Raw genomic sequence first — 23,314 nt, 5'->3', positions numbered from 1 at the left:
AACCCTTTAAGACCAGAGGGCGTACAATTACGTCCTTTTTTAAGCGGCTCCAATTGCCACCGGGCGTAATTGTACGCCCTCCGTTTTTTTTTTTACTTACCCGGTCGCTGGCTGTAATGACAGTTAGTCCTCCTGCTGGCTGAAATCAAATAAAAAAAAAGTAAACTAAGTGTAAAAACAAATAATTATATACTTAGATCATTATATATATTTTATACACATATACATACACACACATACACTGTCTAGGTGTATTTTACTATTAATATATATATAATTATATATATATATTAATTTCAAATTACACGTAGACTGATACTGATTAAATATCTATAATTATTGTTATATATATATATTTATATATAATATAAAAAAATGTAAATACATAAAAAAAAAAAAAAAAAAAAAAAATAATTAAAAAATATATAGATGTGTGTTATTTCATTCTAACTGTATTGTGATATTAAAATATATATATTAATATATATATATATTTATATTTATATCAAAATACACGTAGAACGAAATAATATATATATCTGTATACATAAATATATACGTATATATCACTATATATATACCTATATATAAATAAAAATATTTAAAAAATTATATATATTTATATACATATATATACACATATGTATATATATATATATATATATATATATATATATATATATATATATATATATATATACATATATTAATTCTACACATATATTTATGTAATATTTTTACATCATTAGGTATCCTAATTAATTACAATTAGCGGGACCTGCCTGACCACCCATGCCGAAAGTATAGGGAATTTAATTTGCTAGCACTATATTTAACCCTATAACTTTCCAAGACACCATAAAACCTGTACAGTGGGGGTACTGTTTTACTCGGGAGACTTCGCTGAACACAAATATTAGTGTTTCAAAACAGTAAAATGTATTACAACGATGATATCGCCAGTAAAAGTGACATTTTTCATTTCATTTTTCATGCACAAACAGCACTTACACGGACGATATTATTGCTGCAATACTTTTTACTGTTTTGAAACACATGTACAGGTTTTATGGTGTTTTCAAAAGTTACAGCGTCAAATATAAGGCTTGTGTTTCATTTTTTTCACATTAAAATCCGCCAGATTGCTTACGTTGCCTTTGTGACCCTATGGTAGCCCAAGAATTAAAATTACCCCTATGATGGCATACCATTTGCAATAGTAGACAACCCAAGGTATTGCAAATGGGGTATGTCCAGTCTTTTTTAGTAGCCACTTAGTCACAAACACTGGCCAAAATTGGCGTTTTTTGCATTTTTCACACTCAAACAAATACTAACGCTAACTTTGGCCAGTGTTTGTGACCAAATGGCTACTAAAAAAGACTGGACATACCCCATTTGCAATACCTTGGGTTGTCTACTATTGCAAATGGTATGCCATTATGGGTGTAAATTTAATTCCTGGGCTACTATACAGTCTCAAAGGCAACGTAACCAATCTGGCGAATTTCAATTTCAAATGTAACATGCTATATTTGACCCTGTAACTTCCCAAAACACCATAAAACCTGTACATAGGGGTTCTGTTTTACACGTGAGACTTTGCTGAATACAAATATGTGTATTTTATTGCAGTAAAAGCAAACAGTATTATGACATTGACAGTTAAAATGTCATGTAGAAATAAAAAAATAAAATAATGTCTTATTTTCTCCCATTTTTTCATATTAAATTATGTTTCATAGCTAAATATTTGATATTAAATGAAAGCCCTGTTTCCCCTGAATAAAATGATATATAATAAGGGGGGGGGGGGTGCATTTAATATGAAAGAGGTGAATTGCGGTTAGACAGACATATAGCGCAAATGCCAGGTTTTGTTTATGTTTTGATCACAACTTGTACATTTGGCTGTGGTCTTAAGGGGTAAAAGGAACACTATAGGGTGAGGAACACAAACATATTCCTGACCCTATAGTGTTAGAAACACTATCTGGCCCCCCTTGCCCTCCTAAATATAGTAACATCTTACCATTATTTCACTCTATGTTGCTGGCTCTGCCCCTGATTTGCCTCCTTGGCTGACATCAATAGAAGTGATAATATCAGCCAATCACTATGATTCCCATAGGAAAGCATTGGATTGGCTGAGCTCAATTCTGATGATCTCAGTCGAGGAGGTGGGCTGGGGCGGAGCCAAACGCCACCCTGACCAAATTTCATCTCCTCATAGAGGTGCATTGAATCAATGGATCTCTATGAGGAAAGTTTAGTGTCTCCATGCAGACGGTGGAGACACTAAATAGCAGTCACACTGTGCAGCACTGCCCCAGTGAGCACTTCTAGTAGCCATCTGAGGAGTGGCCGGTGGAGGTATCCCTAAGCTGTAATGTAACCACAGCATTTTCTCTAAAAAGACAGGAAAAATCCAGATGGGAATGACTATACTCACCAGAACAAATACAATAAGCTGTAGTTGTTCTGGTGACTGTAGTGTCCCTTTAATCTTTTTATTGAAGACTTTTCTTGTTCATTACTCTCTATCAAGTTAAAATAATGCTATGTATTTGAAAGATGGGAAGCATAGCTATACATACATGCAGGTTAAAATGGTAGATTTCTGTATATACAGTGAGGGAAAAAAAAGTATTTGACACCCTGCTGATTTTTAACGTTTGCCCACTGACAAAGAAATTATCTCTCTATAATTTTAATGGTAGGTGTATTTTAACAGTGAGAGACAGAATAACAAAAAAAAAAATCCAGAAAAACACACGTCAAAAAAGTTAGAAATTGATTTGCATGTCAATAAGTATTTTACCCCTTTGACTTAGTACTTGGTGGCAAAACCCTTGTTGGCAATCACAGAGGTCAGATGTTTCTTGTAGTTGGCAAACCAGGTTTGCACACATCGCAGAAGAGATTTTGCCCCACTCCTCTTTGCAGATCCTCTCCAAGTCATTAAGGTTTCAAGGCTGACGTTTGGCAACTCGAACCTTCAGTTCTGTCAACAGATTTTCTATGGGATTAAAATCTGGAGACTGGCTAGGCCACTCCAGGACCTTAATGTGTTTCTTCTTGAGCCACTCATTTGGTGCATTGGCTGTGTGTTTTGGGTCATTGTCATGCTGGAATATCCATCCACGACCCATTTTCAATGCCCTAGCTGAGGGAAAGAGGTTCTAACCCAAGACTTGATGGTAAATGGCCCCATCCATCGTCCCTTTGATGCGGTGCATTTGTCCTGTCCCCTTAGCAGAAAAACACCCCCAAAGCATAATGTTTCCACCTCCATGTTTGATGGTGAGTTGAGTTGATGCCAAAGAGCTCGATTTTAGTCTCATCTGACCACAACAATTTGACCCAGTTCTCATCTGCATCATTCAGAATTTCATTGGCAAACTTCAGACAGGCCTGTACATGTGCTTTCTTGAGCAGGGGAACCTTGCAGGCGCTGCAGGATTTCAGTCCTTCACGGCGTAGTGTGTTACCAATTGTTTTCTTGCTGACCATGGTCCCAGCTGCTTTGAGATCACTAACAAGATCCTCCTGTGTAGTTCTAGGCTGATTCCTCACCGTTCTCATTACCATTGAAACTCCACAAGGTGAGATCTTGCATGGAGCACCAGACCGAGAGAGACTGACAGTTATTTTGTGTTTCTTCCATTTGCGAATAATTGCACCAACTGTTGTCACCTTCTCACCAAGCTGATTGGTAATGGTCTTGTAGCCCATTCCAGCCTTGTGTAGGGCTACAATCTTGTCCCTGACATCCTTGGACAGCTCTTTGGTCTTGGCCATTGTGGAGAGTTTGGAATCTGAGTTTGGAATCTGAGTGATTTATTGCTTGTTGTCTTTTATACCTTCAAGCTGAGATAAGAATTACTCCCTTTAAGAGAGTGCTCCTAATCTCAGCTTGTTACTTGTATAAAAGACACGTAAGAGCCATAAATCTTGCTGGTTGATAAGGGATCAAATACTTATTTCACTCATTGACATGCAAATTAATTTATAACTTTTTTGACATGCGTTTTTCTGGATATTTTTTTCTGTCTCTCACTATTAAAATAATGCAAAAAATAACACCTACCATTAAAATTATAGACTGATCATCTATTTGTCAGTGGGCAAACGTTCAAAATCAGCAGGGGATCAAATACTTTTTCCACTCACTGTATTGCTGTAAATAGATCCCTAGAAGTATTTGAGATGAGTAGAACTACTTCAGAGAGATTTAGCCCATAATCCCTTTTGCTTGACAGTGGTTTATGGGATAAGATCAGACCAATAAACAAACAATAATGAAAGGCTCCTGATTGGTGGAGACACTTCCTGATGAGGGAGGGATCGCCTGAAGCTGCAGTCAGCTTATCTAAACTGTTTCAGGATTATGGAAAGCAAAATTGTATTCAGTGTAATTTTTTTTATGTGTTTTTTGTTTGCATTAGTTTTTGTCTGCCTTATCTCTACAATGTATTAAAGAAACACTCCCATTCCCATAACAACTTCAACTCATTAAAGTCGTTATGGGGCAGGAGTTGCTTAGCTTCATCTTATCTCTAAAGGTTAAACCATTTTCTAATGGCCTAACCCCAAAGTTGGTTCCCTGGTGTCTAAAACTGCTGCACCCTAACGTTTTTCCTTCCGGCCGCTGCAGTATGAGTAGGATTTACTGAGAGATCGGTGATAGAGAGAGTATCACCTGAAGTTCTCAGTCTCTCACTGGCCAACCACGGAGAACATTAGCTCCTGCAGAACAGCAATGTTGTCAGTTGAAGGGTTAACCAGACAGGGAAATGGCACCCAGACCACTTCATTGAGATCAAGTGGTCTGGATGCCTTTAGTGTCCCTTTAATTACAGAAACAGCCAGAGTATTTTTAGACAGGAAAAAAGGAAGCAATCCAGCCATGGAAATATGGATTGCCCTAACCCTTTCTGACAATAATATGTTCCAATGTTGGAAGGTATGAAAGGTTAGAGTGCCCGTGGATGGAGCAGAAAATAGAGTGACTGACTGCATGACAAAGTTTCTAAATATGGAAGAAGTTATTTGTCTCCACTTGAAAAGTAGATGCCATGTTAGTCTGTGTCCTTGTTTCTCAACCAGTGGTATCAGGGCCGGTCCAAGACATTGTGCTGTCTGGGTCCAAGGATAAAATACTGCCCCTCCACTCCAAAAAAAAACATGCCCACCAAAACACGAACACATCCATCATGTTAGATCATAATAATGAAAAATAATATTAAACTCAATAATGAGCTGATTCACTCTATGAGGATTGCAGGTCAAGTGCCCCCGAGTGGAAACTGTTATATGTACGGAACTGTTTTAAAGCCAAGGGTGGCCAAATGCCGCTATGGTAGACCTACAAATCCTTTAATGCTTTGCCAGCTTTATGTTGGCAAAGCATCAGGGGGACTGTAATTCCACAATATTTAGCTTCCCTGGTTTAAAGGGACACTCTAGTCACCAGAACCATTAGAGCTTAATGTAGTGGTTCTGTTGTCTATAGCCTGTCTCTGCAGGCTTTTCAATGTAAACACTGCTTTTTCAGAGAAATTCACACTTCAGTCAATAACCTTATATGACTGACCCGGACCGTTCAAGCCATTGCATTTTTCTGGGTAGGTTAGAAAATTTTTAATACTTTGGGTCTATGCTTTGTTAACACGTTTATTAGAACGTTAGAGTTGATTTGACAGTTTAATAACAGTAATTTGTGACTGTGAATATCAGAACTACTTTTCAAGACAGTTGCTACGATCATTTCATGTTTTTTCCTTTTTTTTTTTCTTAATTAAAAATGTTTATTCATTTCCGAAATAATAGAACAATTTTTAAGCAGAAATTGCTCTGTCAATCCAGGTCATGTTTGTTAAAATTGCTGGTCTGGTAGTCCTTTGACTGATATTTCTGTAGTATGTGACTACTACTTCATTATGGAAATCGGTTTCCTATTATTCTGGATATTATAGTTGAAAGACAATCATCGTAATTTTCCAATTTTAACTACATATCATGTTTTATTGAGAAGTAAATTGGGGCAAGGAAAATAAAAAAAGGGTTAATTGAGATTTTTTTAACCTAGAAGCAGTTGTTTAATCATGTATTAAAAGGGAAGAAATATACATTTTATTCCCGATTGCTTTTATCCCTCCAGAATATTATCTTCATATATTGCCGTGAATGCATAACACATCGAGTTTGATATTATGAAAAATAATTACCTGTAGAGTCATTTTCATCTGAAAGATTGAGTACATAATGCATGCTGAATTTAGATTTTGCAAAAGAAACACTATTTGTCTGATCTCTAAAATACATTTTTCCCCTCAAAGGTCATCTCTCGGATTAACTGGTCACCGTAGAATGCTGTTAACCAATTTACAAGACAAAATACTCGATTTACTGTCGTTTTTTTACCCAGCAGGCTTCCTATTTCACAGCCTCTAAGCAATCATATGCTTCTTGCGGATATTAATCAAAGTTGGCATCTGTTTCAAGCTAACAATTTTGTAGGTCCACTTGTTTTCACGAGAACCGTACTATCCATTATAAAAAATAAAAAAAATCAACTCAGGAGGACTTTTATTTCATTTACAATATCTGAACCTTAATCTACTTTGAGGAACATGAAATTACCGAAGACATTAGTATTCTTCCTGCATTAATATTAAGTATTTAATCACAATGGGATATAGAAAAAAAAAAGATCCCCTGAATGCGCTACGTGTAATGGCAATAGAATAGTAAGAAAATAATATTATTATAAAAAAATGCTATCACCTTAATATGCCATATGGCCACGACTGTGGTCCTCAGAGGGTCTGTCTAAGACCCTCGGCCTAAGTAAGCAGTTTTGGTGTATAGATCATGCTGCTGCAGTCTCAATGCTCAATGCTCTGCAGTTTAGCCCCGCCTCCCGTGACTGAGACTCCCACAGCCTCCCTAGCACTTCCTGAAAAGATAGATTCTGTTTTATAGTCAGTACCAATGTCTACTTTAGAAACGAGTGAATGCATACTTTTAAACTACATTTTCGAAATCCATATAATAAAAATGCATTTTGTAACCTAGACATTCCCTTTAATACTTCTAGTTCGCTTTTATACACTGTAAAACATTATGGTGATAAACTATGTTTTTTGTCAAGTGAGCACATTTTGATGTATTTACCATGTGTCATACAATGCAGTGTCTCCTGTCTGTGTGTGTGTGTGTGTGTTTTGTACTGACTGGATGGATTTACCCCAGTTGTTCTTTTTACATATCCATCTTATTTTAGAAGATTTATTATGCAACATCTTTCTTTTAATTTCAAGGCTTCTCCAGCTACAGAGCAAATGTAAGTAACTAGGTCACTGAGCCCCATTTAAACATTATGCCGACACAGAATAAAAAAAACACAAAATTAATATTTTTGTGGCTGAAGGAGATAGATAGTAAATGTGAATATACAGTGTTTATAGTTGGTCCAAAATCAACCCACAGGGCCAGATTTAAACGATACTCAGACACACCATTTTGATTCATTTAATTAGAAAATGTATTTCTTTTTTTTAAGTAAACACATAAATGATGAGCAACTACATCATTTTTTCTCCCGTGTTTCTTGAATGAATGAGAGAGACCATTGTCTGCTTCACTTCTAAATGATAAATACTTAACTGCACTATTTTATGCAATTTATTAGAAAAAAAAATAATATATATGAAATAGGTTTAGTCTTCCAATCACATTTCTAAAGAACACACATGAGGATTCTTTTTTAGTTAAAATAAGTAATATAGTGTGACTGTACAATGTGCAGGGGTATGATAGCATTAATCTACCACTAAGAGGGGAACTATGCCTGACATTTGGGGAAGGGGGGGGGGGGGCGGGGGGCATCTGTGTCAAGTACCTGACACTTGAGTTAAATAAACTGTATTGGCTATAACAGCTCAGTGAACATAATATACAAAGAGCCACAGGATATGGTACAACATTTTATCACACCTTCAAGATTTTGGCATTCATAGCTCATAGAGGGGACCTGTAGCGGTTCTATTACTAAACGTAATCATTAAACCAGGCATTGTGAAGTATTTACAAAGGAATTGCAAATGTTATGTCAAAATAACTGAAATAAAAAAATTAGTTGAATTGGAGACATTTTCCATTATGGATAATTTGACCAAATTCTGTATTTATCTTTTTTGATTTTATGAAATGTATTGTTTAGTAAATTATCTCAATGAGTATTGTTTCTGCAACAGGAAACAAACATTTTCCATATGAAATATATTTTGATTAAAAGAGTGTTGAAGTTATCTGTAAAGTTAAGCAAAATACTAGACTTACTAGAAAATGTTTATTTTGGCCAAAGCAATTATTTCAAAAAGGTTCTTAACACCCGAAGTTTGTTTGAATAATTTTTCAGCTCAGCCCAATTCCAATATTATGTATATATTTTGTAGTATAATGATAGGAGCATTTTCCCACCAATCGGTTCACAGAACAAGTGAGAATATGTAACCAACAGAGGGAAAAAGTAGAGAAACAGTAAAATAAATTAATAAATGAAAATCATATATAAATATACATATGATCAGCAACAGCAAAACCACTGACAGGGGAAATTAGAGCATCTGCAAAATGACAAGTCTTGTGGAGTGTTTACATTATTCAGTGGTTAGTGCCTACCAAAAGTGGTGCAAGAAAGGACAACCAGTGAACCGGCGTCAGGGTCATGGGCGCCCAAGGCTCATTGATGCATGGGGGGAGCAAAGGCTAGCCAGTCTCATCCGATCACTCAAAAGAGCTTTCCTACTTCAAATTGCTGAAAAACGTAATCCAAGCCACGATAGAAAGATTCCAGAACACATATCACAACTGCATCACATGTGCCTATGATGACCCCTGCTCCACCACCAAAAGCGCCTTAGATGGGATGTGAGCACCAGAACTGGACCACGGAGCAATAGAAGAAGGTTGCCTGGTCTGATGAATCATGTCTTCTTTTAGATCAGGTGAATGGCTGAGTGTGTGCGTTGTATACCTGGAAAAGAGATGGCAGCAGAATGCATCATGGGATGAAGGCAGGCCGGCAGAGGCAGTGTTATGCTCTTGGCAATGTTCTACTGAAAAAACCTTGAGTCGTGGCATTCATATGGATGTTACTTTGACATGTACCACCTACCTAGAGATTGTTTCAGGTCACGTACACACTTTCATGGCAATGGCCCATTCAGCAGGACAATCCACCCTATCACACTGCAAAAATTGTTCAGGAACGGTTAGAGGAACATGACAAAGAATTCAAGGTGTTGACTTGGCCTTCATACTCCCCTGATCTGTGAATAAAATCAACATTTGGTTATTGTCCCCTAGCCATCAATTATCTTTTTTTCCCATCAATTATATAGTTTGTTGGCATGGTTGGGATTCATATTATTGATTCCCCATTTTTGGCTTTGCACTGTTCGGTTAGTCCAATATTCGGATACATTGCTGTTTCAAAGTCGAAAGTCTAGCCAAACAACAGATCAGCCCAAATTCGTTGGTCCAAAATGAATCTCCGTCTCTACAAAATACCATCAACTTATAAACGTTATTTCATGTTGACCTTTGATAAAAGGTATCAGATCATAAACTGTGTCCTCAGAGTCTGGCAGAGAAATTTAATATTCACGTGCAGTGTTCTATACAGTTAGGAATACATTAAATTAACAGATGTAAGAATGAATCTCTGCTTTATATGATGGATGGGTAGTTCTCAGATCTGGTCTTCAAATATGTTACTTCACAAAATATCCGTCACTGGAGAATTTCTACAAACACACAGATGTTCGTCTGAACCAACATTAGAAATATTGCTTGTAATAAAGAAAAGCTGATTATGAGGATAGAGTTCATAAAGACATATTTGTTTAGTACTGTTTATGAACTGGAAAATATCTCAGTCAGTCTTTGTAATTTTGTTCGCTCAAAGAACATTTTATCTAATAGAAATTACTTTCATGATATTTAAAGTCTAGATGTAGCACTGGGCAAAAAGTAAACATTTTGCTTTGTTCTGGTCTCCTGTGAATAAGACATCACGTCTTTGCCTTTTATTTTGAACTTAAAATGACATTCTATGCACCATAACAACGTCATTGTTGTTATGGTGTTAGCAGGTCCCAGGCGCTGGCGTACCTGCAGGTTTACAGGTACAAAACCTAATCACCCTTCCTTGTACATCTACTTAATATCCAAGGCTTCAATTTAGAAATCTTGGACAGGGCATTGCTTATAGCCTGAGCTCCTAGCCGATCAGTAACTCCCTATTGTAAAAAGAGAATGAAAAATGTACTTATCATTTAGAGATTTATCTGTTGAAATAGATTTGGTAATAATAGGCAGTTGAGCCGATATAAAGCCATTCTTCCGAGTTCCGGCCCTGAGCCCACAACAAAATTGATAAAATATTCCTACTGATCGATTTTTTTTAGCCGAATGCTGGATGGACTAGAGTGGGGGAACTCCATAGCTACCCTACTAAATATGTCTGAAGCGAAATGCGTTATGAGAAATGAGACACCAAAATCTCTGGCTGAATCAACATCATAAGCCTGTGTTATTATGAGCTTGATCTTGGTACAGGACCCCTAGAGACCACAGAGACATGGTTTTGCCCTTCAGGTTACTCGGAGGGGATCTTCACGCTGGCTCCTTTTTCATGTGTCCCCTTCTGTTTTTGCAATAAAATTCAAATACAAATAATAATAAGTATCAAATATATGTTCAGCAATTCCAATTGAAGCTATAAAAGTCCACAAATATATAGCCTAAGTATCCCTAACCATGCTTGCAAAAACAACACAGGACTGGTGGTACCAATGACAAATATTATACTTTTATATCAAATCTAAAAGATGATGTATTGTCCCACAAAGAACACAAGCAAGTCAGTATAGGGAACTGGTTGCTAAATAACATATGACGTTGGGAAATGCGCTTAATATTTTTTTTTCTATTTTAGATTATTTGAAGGATTTTTAAAAAATACACATTTGGATTAATATGTTTATATATATATATATATATATATATATATATATATATATATATATTTTAAATTCTTTATTTTGTCGTGCATAGGATAAACAGGGAGGCAAGCAATGCCACAACAGCTGTGTGGCATTAATTAACAGTGCACATTTTTATGTAATAACGTAGGTTGATCACAAGATTAGTTTTTATGTCAGCTCTGATATAAGATTTGGGAGACTAAGTCATATTAAACTTGCTGACAGATATACGGGGTGTCATATGAACAAGCTTGTACCAGTCGTGTAAAGACCGGGTTTGATATGTCTAACTACTGTCTGCTACATCCCACTGGGGGACCCCTCCTGTGGTGCTTAAGGGTTCTCTATGGGTTAGGGCATGAACCTGCAGTATGGTCAGTGGGTTAAACATAAAGGAGATGAAAAACAACAAAGTAAAAAAAACAACAACAAGGGGTGTGCAGTGCTCATACTGTTGTTTTAAGCTCATGCAGGTATGGTCTTGCGGTAGCCAGTCCAGTGCCCTGAGTCCCATAGAGTGGATTTATATTTCTAGCTGTTATTTTTTATTAAGTGCATTTTATTTATCATGTATTAGGTTTTTGTTTCTTTAAGGTCCCCCCCCCCCCCCCAGCAAGCAAATGGTTAAAGAGGAAACAATAGTAACGAGAAACGGGACCCTAAATTAACCAAGGGCCAGTAATATGTCTCCGTTTGTCTAATTATACCAGGGACATGGATTGAGAGTTAATAGAGAGAATAGGCAGCTGTTGCTTCTCATGCATTATCCCCCGCCCACTTGGCTTTAGGATGGAGGCTAGATATCCTAACTACCGGTCCACAGGATAGGTTACACTCTGATTGCCATTAAAGTATATGTTCACCTGCCACGTCAAGCACTAAGCACAGATTCCAAAAAGTGCTATGTTACCAGTTATTTCTCTTAACCCATTCTATTCATCGTTCCCTCCCCCTCCAGGACATAATATAACATCAGCCACCAGTTACCAGAGGTCAGGGCCATGCAAGGACTAATTGATACAAAGGCAAAAACGCATTTCACCGCTCCCCCAGACAGGTCTCCCCCTCACATATGAACACAAAGGTTATAGTTTTAAAGCTTCTTTAAGAAATGCTTGCCTATGGACTGTTTAAATGCGCGCGCGGCTCTTGCTGCACATGCGCACTCAAAGCTGATGTCGGGAGAGGGAGGAGAGTCATGGGGGTCATAAATGAGAATGTGCGGGGGGGGGACCTACTGTCCTCCCCCCGGCCCCACCCCTGCGCGGCGGGTGGGGGCCCTAAAGAACAATAAGGGGGGGGACCTACTGTCCTCCCCCCCCAGCCCTAAGCGGTGGGTGGTGGCCATAAATTAGAATGTGAGGGGGGGGGGACCTACTGTCCTCCCCCTGGCCCCAACCCTGCGCGGCAGGTGGTGGCCCTAAATAACAATAAGGGGGGACCTACTGTCCCCCCCAACCCCAATCCCTGAGCGGTGGATAGGGGCCATAAATAAGAATGTGGGGGGGGGGACCTACTGTCCTCCCCCCGGCCCCCACCTCTGAGCAGTGGGTGGGGGCCATAAATAAAAATTGTGGGGGGAGGGGGAAACTACTGTCCTCCCCCCGGCCCCCACCTCTGAGCAGTGGGTGGGGGCCATAAATAAAAATTGGGGGGGACCTATGTCCTCCGCCCCTGCCCCTGAGCTGTGGGTGAGGGCCATAACTAAAAATTGGGGGTGGGGGACCTATTGTCCTCCCCCCTGGCCGCCACCCCTGAGCGGCGGGTGGGGGCCCTAAATAAAAATGTAACACCCCCGCAGGTGACTAAGGGTCCCCAAACCCCTAGTCACCCCCCTCCCCAAAAAAGAATAACCCCTACCTAGCCCCCTCATCCTAAAAATAATGAGGGGGGACCCTGATCTAAATATGTAAAAATTAAAAATAGACTTACCATTTGATGTCTTCTTTCTTCTAAACTCTTCTCTTTTCAGCCCCCCAAAAAGGGCAAATAAAAATCCATAATAACCAACGCACTTTAAAAACAAAAAAATTAATAAATTTTCACCCATGGACAGCTCTACGCAGACTGAGCTCTGCAGGGCGGGGGAAGGCTTATAAAGCCTTGCCCCGCCCTGCAATTAGGCTCAGAGCACTCTGATTGGTGGGTTTAAGCCATCCAATCAGAGTGCTCTGACAGGTAAATTAAGAGACTGACAGGTAAGTCTCTACATTTACCTGTCACAGCACTGATTGGTTGGCTTGAAATCCACCAATCAGAGTGCTCTGTCATTTTACACAGCGTGGGAAAGTTCAGTGTGTTATGAGTCAAATTACACATAACTCTCATTATTTTTAGGATGAGGGGGGTAAGTAGGGGTTATTTTTTGGGGGGGGAGGGGGGTACTAGGGGTTTGGTGACCCCCCTAGTCACCTGGGGGGGTTACATTTTTATTCATGGCCCCCACCCACCGCTCAGGGGTGGGGGCCAGGGGGGTGGACATTAGGTCCCCCCCCCCAATTTTTAATTATGGCCCCCACCGCTCAGGGGTGGGGGCCGGGGGTGGAGGACAGTAGGTCGTCCCCCCCTTATTGTTATTTAGGGCCCCCACCCACCACGCAGGGGTGGGGACAGTAGGTCCCCCCTTATTGGTATTTAGGGCCTCCACCCGCCGCTCGGGGGGGGGGGGGCAGGGGAGGACAATAGGTCCCCCCTCCTTATTGATATTTAGGGACCCCACCCGCTGCTCAGGGGTGGGGGCCGGGGCAATAGGTCCCCCCTTTAGTTTAAAAGCCCCCACTCGAACATCGAGGGTGGGGGCTCAGGAGGGAGGAATGTGTTTTTTGTTTTTTTTTAACAGTGAACAGCCACAGGCTACTCACTGTTTAATAGACATGCCCCTACTCGGGGTATAGCAAGTAGGGGCATAATTTAATAATACTAAGTAACCAGCTTATATAGAGGCTGGGTCACATGCTGCACTGGCCAATCACAGCCATGTCATTAGTAGGCATGCCTGTGATGGCTTCTAAGGGCACACAAGTCAAACACTTGTTGATTGGCTGTCCTGCAGCCTTTCAAAACGCGTCATTAAATCGCTGAACACCAAACTCTGACCCGAACATACAGTGATATGTCCGTGTTTGGTCCGGGGTCCAAAAAACAATGTTCGGTACAAACCAGAACTTTACAGTCCAGGTTCGCTCAACTCTAGTTCTAACAGATTGTGATAATTTGAAAAGCGTATTCTATAGAATTAAATTGAGGCCATTGTTGGTAAACCACACCTAACAATTAATCATGGACTCAGTGGGAGATCTAGTGTATCAGAGAAAACAGAGAATCCAGAGACAAATCCAAGGTTATGATCTTAGATTGAAGTTTACAGCAATAGAAAGAGTGGTGCAGATAAAATATAGGTTTGTTGATGAATCTTCCTGGATCCTACACTAGTAATATCTGGATATCAGAGTCTAGGACAGTTTTCAGCACAGCTCTTTGGGAGTAGAGCTGCATGATACTATGTATCTATTTCATCAAAATCAGGCTTTAGTTTCAGAGAACAGAGCTCCACACTGCCCAAGTAAGGGGCTTCCCATTATTAGCTTTTATAAACGTATTAATTCAGCATTTCTATTTATTGAACCGTTTAGTGTGCAGTACTACAATCATATCACCAGTAAACATTGCTTATCTTACAGCTTGTTCAGTTTAATTTCAATGCAAATGGCAATACAGGTTTCTGCAGACAATAGCAATAAAGAATTGGATTATGTATTAGTATACGTATATAAAATTCTAACAATCCCAGGTCACAGAATTAGAGAATAGGTTATAGCATAGACCAGAACTGTCATTGTGTGACATGTGCATCCAGGAACATGAGTTGGATAAATGTGAGTTTGGGATAAGTAACAATCGGTCACAGGGAATAAGGGCATAGAAAAATAACATCAATCTTTGCTCTTCAAAATATTTAAGATTTACTTACAGCCCTGTGGGAGTACAGGATGTTCCACAACTATAGCTTAATAGCGTATAATTCTTTATTTATCACCCAGGACATACTGGAAAATGAGAGAAATCTCAATGTATCCTTCCTGGTAAAATATTTTATAAATAAATGTAAATTTTAATTTATTTTATAGCTGTGACGGACAAACATACAATATACTTGAAGTGGGGTGTATCAGAATGTCACTACAGAATTCCTGGAGATAGTGAGCTTTCAATATCACAAAAAAAAAAAAGCCATGGCTCAAAAGCACAGAGATGGCAGATAAAAGAAGGTCCTGTCACCTCTGACATGGCCTCCAGGTCAGATAGCCTCACTCAACTTTCTAACAATATTCTTGCAAATGAGCGGAAATTTCAAAAGTTTCTGTCAATCTTCGTTTCCATTCCATTATGGCTGATGTACATAAGGAGCTTAAGGATTTAGGTATATACATGTCCCATTGTGAATGCCGCACAGACAACTTTATGTTGCACATAACAAGTTCATAAGACATGGACACTGAACGTTTGCACATTTTTCTGAAGTCAGCAGAAATAGATAAAGCAAGGAGAACCAATTTAAGGATTCGAGACACACCAAATTCAGTCACCTCGGATGACTTCACTTTTTACATCACCTTGGGTTTTTAGTGCAATACTCCCAGCTTTCTAAGAACAGATGTTCGACAGGTATAATTAGACAATATGAAGCGGTGCGCATGAAAGGTTCAAACTTTCCCTAATCCTTACCATCCGTTATCTAGGTCGATATGTTCACCACCACAATGGCACAAAGGAAGGAGTTTGTCAATATCTTTAAAAGCTTAGGAAATCTTATCCCATACAGATGAGGTTATTCTTAAAAACTGCTAATATGGTGGAATGGTGTACACCTCTCTACCTGAAAACCATCCTTACCTGGAATCTAATACCAGACAAATCTGACATCTCGCTCAAGCCAATTGGATAATAAAAAACAAATTGCTCTAGACTGGCAAACTAGCTCTCCACCACGTAAACATGAAGTCAACTAGGATCTCTACTTGACTTTGTTCAGATCATTCTGAGTTTGCAAATTGCGGTCTCTTCTTCTACGCCATTTTCCGCTTAGTTATGGACTTTGATGTTCCCAGAATATACACTGCTATCACCATAAGGAAACATCAGTATTTTGCCCCAATCTATTTGAGATCTCTTTAGTCCTTTGGCATGATTTTACTACGTGAACGTGTTATTGTTGCCCTGACTGAGCTTTTATTTCACATTGATTGTTCCAATTAACTACCAGAAAAGGTTTATTTGCATATTGTATGTACTCCGAACATCTTTGACTGCATGCTTACTATAAAGTATATACTTTGTTACACACGATATTACCCTGGTTTGACTAATTATTTATAACCAGTGTTTCTTTTTTAATTTGTTTATTTGCTGGTAGCCTTGTTATCCTTGTTGCTCCTTTGGGTAACCCATGTAGGTTTCTTTTCCCAATTTAACACTGGAGCATAGACCTTAAATGTCCTCTTAGACACTGATCTGTTCCCATGCACTATTTTCCCCGAAATTCTAGATTGCTGTATCAAGACACCATTATTATATAAGAAACCATTATATTTCTACCCACTGCCATACTATACAAATCCCTTGTGCTCTGTTTCTCAATGGGTGCCAAGTGATAGGCTGAGAGCGTCAAAATAACAATACCATCCTCTTACTTGGGCAACCAGGTGGAAGGAAGTCATATTTTAAGGTTAAACCTTTGTGAAATTTAAGAAAGTGCTTGAAACTACTGCTGCATAACTTCAAAGAACTTTATAAATGATTGGAAGAGCTCCTTTAAGAGAAAAATAAGGCCAGAACCATGAGGAAATCTAGTAGTAAAGAAACACCGTGGGATTTATTAACTGAACCAATAACCGCACAGAATTAATTGGGGGGGGATTAAAAATGGTAGCCTAACATGATCCAATTATAAAAAATAGTGCGGTTCTTTCATAGTGTGTATTCTAGCATTTAGTTTGCATTTCCCTTGCCAGTTATCTATAGAGCCCAGGTACATGACTTGAAACCCAAATTGCTACATTTCGGTTCAAATACCCAGCGGTGACAATAGTTAATTTGGCATTACTTTTCTTTTTAACTCCAATTCACTATATAGTGCTTAAAGCAGCTATGTCACCTCACCTAAAATGTTGAACTTTTTATAGGATTGCTACAGGCTCTTTGAAAGCACTCATCTTGATTTATTAATCACACCATCAACTATGCATCTCAGCCACATACGTACACACCTTACTCAATATATGGAGAACTTTCTCATAGGAGACGGTGGTGGTAAACTGACTTTTGGCTCCTGTTATTTTTAGACCCAATGCAAACCTTGTTTCAATATGCATTTTATTGTAATAACGGAACCAATTGGTTATACTATTGTTATGGTCACAGAATGTCGTCACATTTGATGCAAACATGAGAGATCAATTACAAAACACAGTGGCACAATCAGCCTTTTTTTACTACAGGAAGGTGCAGAAACTTGATGCTTTGCATTAGATTTCCACACCTTAAAAAAAAAAAAAAAAAAAGTATTAAACTCAAATAACCAAAAATATTCAGCACTGGGGGTTTAAAGCTCTAACTGCACTGCAGTTACAGGAACACAAACATGTGCCACATGAAAAAACAAACAGGCAAGCAGAACCGTTACTCGAGTTTAGGATACAGGACATTCAAAATGTATTAGTTTGCAATAATTCTATGCTATTAATTAGCACTGGTTTCAAGTTGCAACTAGCGCTGCAAACAAAGAATTGCTTACAAGTCCTTGAGTCTCTCTATGCTACTATATAACATACTGTATGTGTGTGTGTGTGTGTGTGTGTGTGTGTATATATATATATATTTATTTATTTTATTTATATTTTGTGTATGCAGAATCATCTCATTTTACATGATACATTTTGAAAAGAAAACAAACTGTAGGTTTTTAGTAAAGTTTAGGAAGGTTTTATGTTATTCTATCGTGTTCCTGCAGCGCTGTGAATCGAAGGGGGGCTTTCGTGACCAGAGAGAAACGATGTGGCGGCGGCTTCAGGAAGCAGGGAGGCTAGGACGTGGCGGCATACGGGGCATGTTCCAGACTAAAAAGAATAGAAAAGAGAAGACATGAATTCATGCTTGTAAATCAAAAATAAACAAACACAGACTTTTAATTAAGCAGCTATTGTACTCTTCGGTAAAATTTCATCCCTTTAAAAATAAATTTTTTATGGCTTCAGTTAAGTTTATGAAGAGCTGTTGCAAAAAAAGTTTAGAAATGTGCTGTACAGTGAGGGAAAAAAGTATTCGATCCCCTGCTGATTTTGAACGTTTTCCCACTAACAAAGAAATGATCAGTCTATCATTTTAATAGTGAGAGACAGAATAACAAAAAGAAATGCCAGAAAAACGCATATCAAATAAGTTATAAATTGATTTGCATGTCAATGAGTGAAATAAGAATTTGACCCCTTCAACACCTTAGTACTTGGTGGCAAATCCCTTGTTGGCAGTCACAGAGGTCAGACGTTTCTTGTAGTTGACCACTGTAGCGAAAGCCACTTCGCCACTGTGTTTTGGAGGGGGCTGCTTGCCCGCCTCTTACCCTGTGACTACGGTCCCTGGGCGATTTGGCCCTTTATGCACGGTATTTGGGCATACTGTGGGTTATTGGGCTGCCCCAGGATTATGGGCCCTCTCATCAGCCCATACGAAACTTAAACCTCATGGCGTTTGAACTGTGTTTGTGGCATCTGAGCGCTGTTTGGATATGTTGAGCGCTCCGATCCAAGCCATCTGGGGATGGGTTGAATGTGGGGGTTCTGTTTAGTATAACAGGAGTTATGCATTTTTATGTCTTTTGGTGGTTGCTGGTAACATGTGCTTAATGGAGGCTGTGTTTGTCCCTGGATATAATTAAATCAGCTTCTCCATTGTCTCCAGGATAGAGGATTCTGGGGAACTAGTTTGAGCTGGAAAAAACATGCTTCCAGAAGGTCAAATGCACATTTGTACTAACTTTTGAACCCCTGGTCCAATTCGTATGATTTTTGAGTATGTTGTTCCCCCGAATGGATTGATTGTGAATATGTATTTTTATGCGAATGTGATGTATATTTTGGGAGTTATGAATGTTGTGTAAAAACTGTATTTTCCCTACCTATGATAATTGTATTTTCCTGTGTGTACAGATAATTAGTTTACAGGTAGAGGGGAGGGCTATGTGTGGGATGTAACTATTGTGTGATTGGTTAATGTACGTTACTGTGTGTGTCCCTCCCCTTCATGGGAGCACCTAATAAAAAGGGCTGCAAGCTAGCAGCCAGTGAGTTCTATTTTTACCCTCAACTTGAGTCCTGTCTCTTATTGGGGGAATCTGCTACAAGGGATTGCTATGCTAGGCATATTCCCTTGCTATAATCACTGAACTCTTGTAAGAGCTTGTTCCTGCTTCGTTCTGAAGGGAGATAGCTGCAGCCTGCGGTGCTTATGGTGTCTGGTGGAGTGCTTGGAGTCCTCTGGAAGCGCTAGGAGCATCTTTCAACGGAGGTACCCAGTCGGGGTGCCAGTGGATCCGTTACAGCCACCAAGTTTGCACACATCTCAGGAGGCATTTTGTCCCACTCCTCTTTGCAGATCCTCTCCAAGTCATTAAGGTTCCGAGGATGATGTTTGACAACTCGAACCTTCAGCTCCCTCCACAGATTTTCTATGGGATTAAGGTCCGAAGACTGGCTAGGCCACTCCAGGACCTTAAAGTGCTTCTTCTTGAGCCACTCCTTTGTTGCCTTGGCTGTGTGTTTTGGGTCATTGTCATGCTGAAATACCGATTCACGACCCATTTTCAATGCCCTGGCTGAGAGAAGGAGGTTCTAATCCAAGATTTGACTGCACCGCATCGTCCCTTTGATGCGGTGCAGTTCTCCTGTCCCCTTAGCAGAAAAACACCACCAAAGCATAATGTTTCCTACCTCATAGGCAGCATTCCTCCTCCTCCAAACACGGCGAGTTGAGGCCAAAGAGCTTGATTTTGGTCTCTTCTGAATCATTCAGATGTTCATTGGCAAACTTCAGACAGGCCTGTACATGTGCTTTCTTGAGCAGGGGGAACTTATGGGTGCTGCTGCTGGATTTCAGTCCTTCACGGCGTAGAGTGTTACCAATTGTTTTCTTGGTGACTATAGTCTCAGCTGCATTGAGATCATTAACAAGATCCTCCTGTGTAGTTCTGGGCTGATTCCTCACCGTTCTCATGATCATTGAATCACGAGGTGATATCTTGCATGGAGCACCAGACCGAGGGAGACTGACCGTTATTTTGTGTTTCTTCCATGTGCAAATAATCACACCAAGCTGCTTGGCGATGGTCTTGTAGCCCATTCCAGCCTGGTGTAGGTCTACAATCTTGTTCCTGACATCCTTGGACAGCTCTTTGGTCTTGGCCATGGTTTGGAACCTGCTTGATTGATTGCTTCTGTGAACAGGTGTCTTTTACAGAGGTAACAAGCTGAGATTAGGAGCACTCCCTTTAAGAGAGTGCTCCTAATCCCAGCTCGTTACCTGTATAAAAGACACCTGGGAGCCAGAAATCTTGCTGATTGATAGGGGATTTCACTCATTGACAAATCAATTTATAACTTTTTTGACATGCGTTTTTCTGGATTTCTTTTTGTTATTCTGTCTCTCACTGTTAAAATACACCTACCATTAAAATTATAGACCGATCATTTCTTTGTCAGTGGGCAAACGTTAAAAATCAGCAGGGAATCAAATACTTTTTTCCCTCACTGTATATCAGTGGCATGTCTAATGGGCCGTACTGTCTTCAAGAGAAATCAGACCTTTCATAAGACACCTTTGTTGCACCTGAATCCTTACATGAACTACGTAGAGTTAAATTTATCCTAGGGTGCATGAATTGTGGCTTACCATGAACACCATATCTAACACCATAACAGCACGCTGTAGTGGTTATGGTGCTTATACTTTTCCTTTAAGGGAAAAAAAAAAAAAGGCATTTTTAACAAAATACATCACCAGGAACATCACACTTTACATTTAAAATCCAAACTGTGCACTGTGACATACTAAAACGAGCCTACAGTCATGAGACACTATCAGAGGGGATTTATTGGACGAATGCTTTTGTTGTCAAAAGTAGCAGAAATCGTGCTTTTAAAAATATGTGTTCACATGTTAAAGAATACTGAAGAATGCAGAAAATAGCAGATCTGTTAATCTTCTTTATGAATGTTGCAGCTGTCTCTGTTTACATTTCTGGTACAGTTTGTGAAGACACAGAATTGGCCGTGTAGAGTACAAAGTCCACTTACTTTCTGTAACCAAAGTGTGACACAAGGCTTGTGAAAGAGGTGGTGACATGGCAGTTCAGTTAAAATCTCATCTTTAATATACTCGCTGCAGCAGATGGCACAACATTGTTCTTGACCTACAACTAAAATAATAATAAAATGATAAAACCGTTTTGAAATAGCATAAACAACCTTTGGAGAATCTTATAAAGAGAAAACAAATCTCAAAATACTGAGACTACATCTCAAACCCAAACCGGAGTATGTATGTATTTATCCATTAACAATTTGTATCTCACCGGTATGATCATCAGTGATAACTATTTGTGGCAGGCAATCTATACTCTCTTTCGTAGCTGGAGGGTGCGCCTGCTCAACATCCACGGCGAGAGATTCCAAGTGCGCTAGAGCAGTCTGCAAAGTAACAACAGATTTGGAGAATTTTTTTTTAAAAAAAAATTGTAATAACAATTTAATATTAAAACCAGACAAAAATTATTTCGATTTCATGGAATGTAAGACAACTGTAAATTAAATTGTGACTTTTTTTATCCCCGCCCCATACATTTAGAGCATCTTCGTTTGCCCAGTCCTCTGGCGGTAAGATACTACGGTATATTTGTGCCACCAGTGGCTTAGTGAATGCCTAGATTAAATCATCTAAGACAGCGAGCGGTGACACACTAATCTAGGACGACATGCGTTCTACGTTAAACTTCATTTGTGTTAAGATTTCTACATGAAGAATACAATATCAACAGAGAATCTCATGTAGAGAGGTTGCTTTTCGCATGTTCTGCCACTCTTTGTGTGTCACACGTTCTGGATCAATACCGTATAATAAAAGGAACGCTGCGGAGTAATTCCAACATTCAGAATTATATTTAAATGACATTAATGCCATAAATGACCTTAGAAAAGGAGGATTCCTGCCAATACTGTAAAACATTTATAAGAGTTTGCAAAACAGAGCATGAAGCACAAAACAGAATAAATATTGTGCTCAGTGCATGGAAAGGACAGAAAACACTTTGAAATTAATGAGGCTGTAGCTGTAAATACACTTTTCCTTTAGGCATGCTGTTATGCAATGTACACCATCTCTACAACCACTTCACAATCCCTCTGTGACTGCTATTTTTATCTATTCCACTGGTGCTACTGTGCAGTCATGTCTGTCTGTCACCTGCCTGTGTGCAACAGAAACACACAACAACCAAATAAATGGAGACAAAAAGTAAACCAAATTAAATCAAATGTATGGATTACTAATGATTGCTTTCTTTATTAAAACCGAATGTAAAGAGAATGTCATTTTACGTATCCATAATCAATGTTTCTCTGTGTAAAATATTGAATTTCTATCATGAAATACTCCCATAAACAGAGGATATGTAGCAGGTGAGATGTTTAAGAAAGACAATTTAGATTCCCATCAATTCTGGCCGTTATCTTTTAGGTAAAAGCATTTAGACCAGGAGTTCCCAAAATTTAGATCCCCGGATATTGTAGAACTACAACTGCCAACATGCTTTGCATGCCTTTAGAAGTTTAAAAACATCTGGGGGATCTACCTTTTGGGCACCCCTGCTCAAGACCTTCAGGATTTACATGGAAACTAACAAAAGCAAAGTATACCCTTCCTGGTTCAGTAATGCGATATCTTATAAGATTTTAAAGAATATTAATATTCACAAAATACACATGTATAAATACCTCCATCGCCTGAGCAAGGCGCTCTTCGAGGGCCATATATGTAAGAAACTGAGGATCCACGTAAGACATGGCTTGAGCTACTCCCAATCCATCTCCAAAGTCATCCAGTAACCTGCGACAAACAGATTCCATCAGTGAAGTCATGGACATATTTCATGCAGACGGGTAATATACTTATACAGTACATGCAACAGCCACCAAGCACGCTCCATTACA

General features: G+C 39.1%; 1 protein-coding gene across 1 annotated transcript in view; it reads right to left on the bottom strand.

Annotated features, from left to right (window-relative positions):
* Positions 1-17,412: 17,412 nt before the first annotated feature.
* The window catches only part of PJA2 (praja ring finger ubiquitin ligase 2), a 74,475-nt gene continuing 68,573 nt past the window's right edge, over positions 17,413-23,314 (bottom strand). Inside the window, exons 6-9 of the mRNA XM_063453638.1 lie at positions 23,099-23,210; positions 21,682-21,796; positions 21,404-21,525; positions 17,413-18,172 (exon numbers count right to left, since the gene is read on the bottom strand). Coding sequence (XP_063309708.1) covers positions 18,050-18,172; positions 21,404-21,525; positions 21,682-21,796; positions 23,099-23,210 — 472 coding nt within the window. The 3' untranslated portion in view covers positions 17,413-18,049. The remainder of the gene's footprint in view (positions 18,173-21,403; positions 21,526-21,681; positions 21,797-23,098; positions 23,211-23,314) is intronic.

This window comes from Pelobates fuscus, chromosome 5 (assembly GCF_036172605.1).
Source record: "Pelobates fuscus isolate aPelFus1 chromosome 5, aPelFus1.pri, whole genome shotgun sequence".
Taxonomy (NCBI): Eukaryota; Metazoa; Chordata; class Amphibia; order Anura; family Pelobatidae; genus Pelobates; species Pelobates fuscus.
This window is presented reverse-complemented; position numbering and strand designations above follow the sequence as displayed.